Source organism: Hippocampus comes, unplaced genomic scaffold, assembly GCF_001891065.2.
Source record: "Hippocampus comes isolate QL1 unplaced genomic scaffold, H_comes_QL1_v1.1 scaffold625, whole genome shotgun sequence".
In the NCBI taxonomy this organism is placed as follows: Eukaryota; Metazoa; Chordata; class Actinopteri; order Syngnathiformes; family Syngnathidae; genus Hippocampus; species Hippocampus comes.
Genome location: NW_017805859.1, coordinates 1 through 6,910, shown reverse-complemented (window position 1 = coordinate 6,910; position 6,910 = coordinate 1). Strand labels below are relative to the sequence as shown.

Here is a 6,910-nt window from a genome sequence, read left to right as displayed (position 1 = left end):
CCCAACCCCCCACACCCCCCCCCCCCGGGCCTTCTGTGAAGACACGAAAAGCCCTCTTGAGAATCCCATTGTCACGACTTTGAAGAAGAATTTAGGACTTTGGATATTAGCCCTCATTTGCAGCCCAAAGAGTGGGGGATTGGGGGTGGGGGGCTGGCGCATATATTCAAATTGAATTCTGTTGTTTCATCGAGATGTGACGTTTCCATGTATTTTTTAGATTTAGAGAGCAAAGGCAGGCGCTTGACAAATGTCAGAGTAAGCCGTGTGGAAAGGGACTTTTCAGACATTAATGTATGACACAAATAATTTACTGGAAAGCTTTGTCGTAGATATCAACTAGTAGGAGAAGAATAGAACTGTTTGTTTTATTTGATCTCCGCCGGAACCTCAAGATTTGTATGAGCAATAATGTTTTATTTGTTCCGTCTCACTCGTGGCTTTTCATGGCATATGGGAAATTTAAAAGAAAGATAAATCAAATACCCCTTTTTTTTTTGATCAAGGAAATGTGTTCAATCCATCTGGTGTGTGATGCAATGCGTAGCATGACCGAGGACGTGTTGGACGCAGTGTCTCAGATCACACCATTTGCATTGTCGTCTCCTTTCAGGAACTCCAAAAAGGAACTGAACGACATCCGTTTTGAATTCACTCCCGGGCGAGGTATGAGTGGAGAATGGATGCGTACGAAGTGCGCGTATATGTGAACTGAAAATGAATGTGCAGCAAATATGTTTTTATTTCCCTTAACTAGACACCGCTGATGGAGTTTCCCAGGAGCTGTTCTCCGCGGGTCTTGTCAATGGGCATGATGTGGTTACCGGTATTTACTTTTCTTGCGCACCACCCCCCTTTTTTTGTTGTTTTTTAATTGCATTTGTTTGCTCTTCCCTGCATCTGACATTTGTGTTGTGTGACGCTTTGTGTATTCCCAGTCGCTGCTAACCTTCAAAAGATTGTCGATGACCCAGCTACCTACAAAGTGTTGACCTTTAAGCTGGTGAGTTTGCGATGATTGATGGACGATAACCCCACTGCGGGGGATCTGTGGGGGGGGGGGCTATAAACAGGTTGTTGATTAAAAATGCAAAGAGGGCGTGTGACTGCGGTGATATGTGCAAAGTGACATTTAAAAAAAAAAAAAAAAAAGCTTAAACATGACTTGTGAACACATCCATCACTTGGTAACTTTTCATCTTGTCGGGCTTATGCTCCCTTTTATGGCCAAGACCAAGAAAATGTTTTTGTCAAGCTCTACCGCATGCAACTTTTTAACTGGGGTTTGCTAATTAGCGGAGCTTTGCAAAAGCCTCCACACTGTTTACGCTCTTCCCCCGGTTTGTTCGTCAGCGGGCACAGCAGGGCAGAGGGTGTTCAAAGACTCATTTCAAACTGCAAATGAAGCCCTTTTAAAGTCGTCTTCTCTCTAATGGTCCGTTAAAGATCGTTTAATGATACTTTTTTTTTTTTTTTTTTTTTTTTGCAGCTGATAATATGACTGGCTTTTACACGCGCGTAAATAATGTATGACAGTATAAATGTGGGTAAACAACATGTGACCCTCTCGTCTCTGTGGTCCGCACGGACGAATATGAAATCTGAGATTGTTAAGAGTTGCTGTCTAAATTATGGCAATACTTGCAGAAAAAAAAAAGTTTTAAAAAGGCTCATCAGGGACATTTGGCTCCATGGATCTGACTGGCGTCCACCCTCACTGTTTTGTTTTTTGTTTTTTTCTTTGTCTTTTTTCCTCACCTTGCAGGCCTCGTGCTGTGACGACACGGAACTCCCGGACGAGGTGAAGCTGATCGGCTTTGCGCAGCTGAGTCTGAGCTGATGCTCTCTTCGTGCCTCCAGCAGGTGAGACGGGGGACCCACACGGTCAGGGTAGACAGGCTGAGGAACAAAGAGCGCCACTTCCAGCAAACATCCTCCCTCCAACAACCCCACCCACCCCTACCCCCCAAGCACCAAACGTCCCTGCGTCCCTCCACCCAGCACACGACCAGGGATCAGGATGAAGCCCAGGAAACCTACTCAGGATGTGAAAGATGATGTGAGATGTAGCTTTGAATGTTTTATTTATTTTCTTTGTTTTTTTTTGGTTTTTTTTTTTTACATCACGTTACCTCTTGCGTTCCTCAAAGCTCTTATTTATTGAAAATCCCACCCCCGCCCCCATCCCCACTTCTGCCAAAAAACAATTTTTTTTTGTGACCGGCATTTCAAAAGCTCAACGACTGTGCTTCACCAGGTTTCTTCTCTCAAGCACATTTTCAAAATAACACGATGAATGTCTTTCATAAAAAGACGACGGGATTGTATTTTATGAATGAGGATTCGGGCCACGGTGAAAAGAATTGCGAGAATAAAGTTGATTGAATGAAGAGGGGGGGAAAAAAGGGTGAAAGTGAATGTCAAATTGCCTGCAGGAATGTCAACCATTCAATAGCGTGTGGAGATATTTAGTCTTAAAAGTTTACCACTCAATTCTCACAATGACGACTTTTCCTGCGGAATACACTGGTTAACAAACTTTTAGGTGTTTTTTCAAGAAGAAATGCAACTTAACTTTTGGAGATGTTTTTTTTCTGTCCTTTTTTTCTAGCACGTCAGGTTTTCAGTAATAATACAGATAATGAGAGAGAGAGAGAGAGAGAGAGAGAATTTTCATGAATCAGGTTTTGCAACAAGTTCTCTAAATTCCAACCCATGGTACAACCAGACCTGACAAAAACTGAATAGCTCAAAAACCTGATGTGCCAGAGCTGTTTCTGATTTAAACTTTGTTTTTGACTAGTGTTGACATCATTTTATCCCCAAAAATATGAATACCTCTTCCTATAATCTGAATATTTCATTACTCTACAATTATGCCTTTTTTTGTTGGTTTTTTTTTTGTTTGGTTGTTTTGTTTTTTTTTTGCTTGAAACATTCATTTTTGTGAATTTCTCTCATTTTACAAAGTGACACCACGTTTGTCGCAATATTTGAACTCCGATGAAAACCTAACAGCGCTACTACCCGTCTTTATATTCGGAATTAATTTTCAGTGTGGCCTCAATAATCCTTCCTAGTAGTCCTCACATGGACCACAAGGGTTGAGTGTCCAGGCGAGGGGGGAAAAAAAAAAACAAAAAATAACCCCAGACCCAGAAGCTACTGAGTTTGATTTGCTGCTCCTGTCACGACAGTGTTATTAATGCTCCAAAACGCTCAAGGTGCCTTGTTCATTTTCATGTGCCTATGACAGTATCGTCAAAAGGAGACCGCGCATACGAGAGAGCATCGTCTGCCCCATTTCCATTTCACACCCGCGTTATTTCACTGAGCGAAGCATCTTAACGTTAATGCACTTTTAGGCCGAGTTGCGTCTGCACCCGACAAGCAGACGCCGCCGCCTTTTTGGAGACAAGTTAAGTTGTGATCTTTGTCATTTTTTTTCAACCCCCTCCACAACTGCAGCTGTGTTGATGAGATGTGATCGGCTCGGGTTTATCTACTTTCACAGACTCTCTTTTCATTTCATTGCTTTGACCCGCTGCACAACAATACTTAAAACTCCCCCAAACTTGGAGGGGGGGGGGGGCGAAAAAAAAAAGCTGAAATGTACTGCGTGTGCACAAGATGATTAATGGCAACAATATGGAAATGACAATGAAACCATCTCGTGTGCTCAATGTGCAATCGCTCAAATATTTTTACGTGTTGTGTTAAAAAAAAAATCCTACCTAATAACCAAATTTTGTTCAATAATTTTCTTTTTCTGTACAGTATCTGTAGCTATGTCAACATATTTCACCTGTTCATGACCTGTAACCTGTTGCTTGGTGACAAGGAGCAACCAATAAATTGCTATTTAAAACATGTTGGGATTGACTTGATTACATTTTGTTTTTGGGTTAGTGGACTTTATTCATTTTCAAGACCAATTTTTCCAATTTGCCAAGTCGCTAGCAGAACTAAATATATTTGTCATCCAAAATTCTTATATTTTCACAGCATTGGGACCACTTGCACACTCCCAGTAGAATCACTCACCTTTCCTTCAAAATTGAGCAATATCATCTTTATGAAAAAAAAAAAACAAAACATTTTTATACCGATCTTAGAATCTCATGACTGTGTGAAAGTGGGCACTACTGATGGGATTTTCTGCTCTTTTCACTGAGCCGGTTCATTTGAATCGGCTCAGTGAAAAGAGCCGGCTCTTTTTGGCTCTCAAACGGCTCTTTCAACTTTCGCTTTTCTTTTAAATATTTATGACAAATTTAGCATACATTTTGATAAATGACTTGGTGAACTAAATATTGCACTCTACTGACTGCAAATAGCAACAATTATCAAGCAAAGAAATGTTTTTTTTACTTATTTTATTGAACATTAAAAAGGCTCCAAACAATAAACGAGCAACAAAATTAAACTTCAACCAACAACAATCAAACGTGCTGCATCATAACAAAAATATTGAGGATTAACTGCCAACAGCAGCAGTGAACAAAACAAACATAAACTACTCCTTGCTTTGTTTTAAATTTGCACTCAACAAAACTAAATACTCCAACTTGGAACACTTCAATTTGTCCAGTCTTTGAGAACACCCTCTCTGATTGCTACAATGCACAATCTACTCTCCATTACTTTGATCAAACAGGTGTAGACGGAAGCTCGGTATTTCCGCCAGCTCAGTGGATCAGCTGCCCTTGAAATCTGTGGTTCTTCAAGATATGCCCTAATTTAGTGTTTTGTGTTTTTGCACGCTTGGCTAATACTGTAAATTAGATTCAGATTGCTTGCCAAACGCCTTTGTGGCTTCCCGGACAGTAGGGGGCGATATGAAATAAAGACATCCAATTCACCAAGAAGAAGAATGAGTACAAGCACAAGAACGGTACCACATCCGGTTCAATGAGCAAGTTTTTCCGCTGTCCACAAGTCCTGTTCTCAGTGAGTAAGTTGAACATTTTAAACTGACTTCTTAGTTCTTAGCAGCCGCCACACTCGGAGGACATGCGGAAGGGACCCCACCTGCATTTGGACACGTGTGAGTACTGAGCTGTGTGGTGTGCTTCAATCAGCTGATGTCTGATGTCACGTTGCACCACAAGGTGGAGGTGAGTGCGCCCGCCTGTCTGTCTGTCACTCAACTTAAACTTCTGCTTTGTGTACTGCACAACAGTATCAACTCCACATAGACAACCCGAGCATCATATATATATATATATAATATATACATACATATGACGAACTTGGCCCACTTCAAAAAACTTGACCAGAAGAGTGTGATCATGTTGTTGTGGAGTACATGGCAGTTAGTTTTTGTCTCAGTGAGAGAAGTCGGACGTGCTCATGTCCCCCTTGGTGTGTCATGAGATGTCAGTGACATCACGCATGAGCTGGTCAAGCACATGCTCCCATCTCAGGCCTGTCGTCAGTGTTTGTGTGTGTGCAACTTGAACTGGCCCACACAAAGAATGACTGGTCAAATGCTTTCACATTGTCATGTTTGCTTTTCTGTCCAATAAATTGTTCAACTTGAATCTGAGTCTTTGCCTTTCATGACTAAATCCATCCTCAACTCACTCGAAGCCTTTTCTCGAAAGTCCAGGAATCGAGCTTTTGGGTCATGTGAAATCGACGGGAACAGTGAAAAGACTGTCCGATGTGACCCAAGTACAAGTCTGAGCTCAAGACTCAAGTGGGACTTAGAAGTCTTTGCCTTTCACCCGCCCCAAACCACACCCAATTTGACATCCTCCAATCGTGGTGAGATTCTCATTTGCATAACCCTAACCCTAATTTACATAAACCCGCCCACTTTTCCAAATTCCGACCAATCAGATTACTCCCGATTTGCAAAACCACGCCCCAAAAGACCACCAATCAGATAACACCTAATTTGCATAACCACCCCCTTTCCACCAATCACAGCATGTTATTATCATGCTCCACCCACTTTCACAGCTATCAGCGAATCATCAGCCATCATTCCAGTGAGGCCACGCCCACTTTCCTGGATTTTTCTGCCTGGAAAAAAAAAATTTGGGGAAAAAAAATTGAAAAAAATTCAGAAAAAAGTTTAGAAAAAAAACAAAATAATTTTGTTTAATTTTTTTTTTTAAAGTTGGATTGTGGTGATGTGTTTAAAAATGAAGTTGAGTTGAAGTATTCTTTGTAATCAAGCTTTATTTATTTTGCAGAGTAGACAATCACAAAAGCAGAGGAAAAAGTTGCAAGTTGGATGGCAGTCTGCTTGTTGCTGGGCGGCGAAGTGGTCAGCTCTTGAGAAGAACGTGGGACAGGTGTGTTGACCTGAGAGGAAAGGCATCCGTGAGTTACACGTAAGTCAATTTCTTGTGCAGACAAAGATGTGTTGGGCATGAAACTTACCAGGGAGATAGACTGTTGGGTTTTTCGAGAGCAGGAAGCCGATCATGTTTACTCCTGCCTGGGGGAGAAAAAAAAAGTAAAAAAAAAGTCATGATGGTGCATTGAACGAGTGTAAATGTCTCCTACTTTTCAGGCTGGCCCAAAGTTTGACTTCAGCACCTTGCCAATAACAGGAAGAAGAGCAAAAACTGTTGCCTGCAGGTCTGTGCTCGTAGGTGGACTCTGGTGGTGAGCAGGTGACTCCCTCTTGTGGCACGGAGGACCCAAGAACAATCTTCCTTCAACTCTGAAAAATGAAATGAGGCTTGTTGTGTTGGGTCTTTCTCAGTGACAGACTGAGGCTGCTGTTGTCTTCTTCTCTGATCAAAACAATGTTGTCTTTTCCTCTGATCAAAACATTGTCTCCACCGAGCGGATATTCCACGATATTTACCCTATTAAAAAAATTCATTTCATGTCTTTTGTGCATTTCTTCACTCTTCAATTATCCTGCGGGCCTGATCAAACCTCCTTGCGG

The 6,910-nt window shown here is 41.6% G+C and overlaps 1 protein-coding gene across 2 annotated transcripts in view; it reads left to right on the top strand.

Annotated features, from left to right (window-relative positions):
- stk39 (serine threonine kinase 39) overlaps nucleotides 1-3,728 on the top strand; it is a 17,969-nt gene extending 14,241 nt beyond the window's left edge. For both annotated transcript variants that reach the window (XM_019888550.1, XM_019888549.1), the window contains 4 exons: nucleotides 614-666; nucleotides 758-826; nucleotides 939-1,003; nucleotides 1,766-3,728. In XM_019888550.1, the coding sequence (XP_019744109.1) occupies nucleotides 614-666; nucleotides 758-826; nucleotides 939-1,003; nucleotides 1,766-1,840 (262 nt within the window). In that variant the 3' untranslated portion in view covers nucleotides 1,841-3,728. The remainder of the gene's footprint in view (nucleotides 1-613; nucleotides 667-757; nucleotides 827-938; nucleotides 1,004-1,765) is intronic.
- Nucleotides 3,729-6,910: the final 3,182 nt, after the last annotated feature.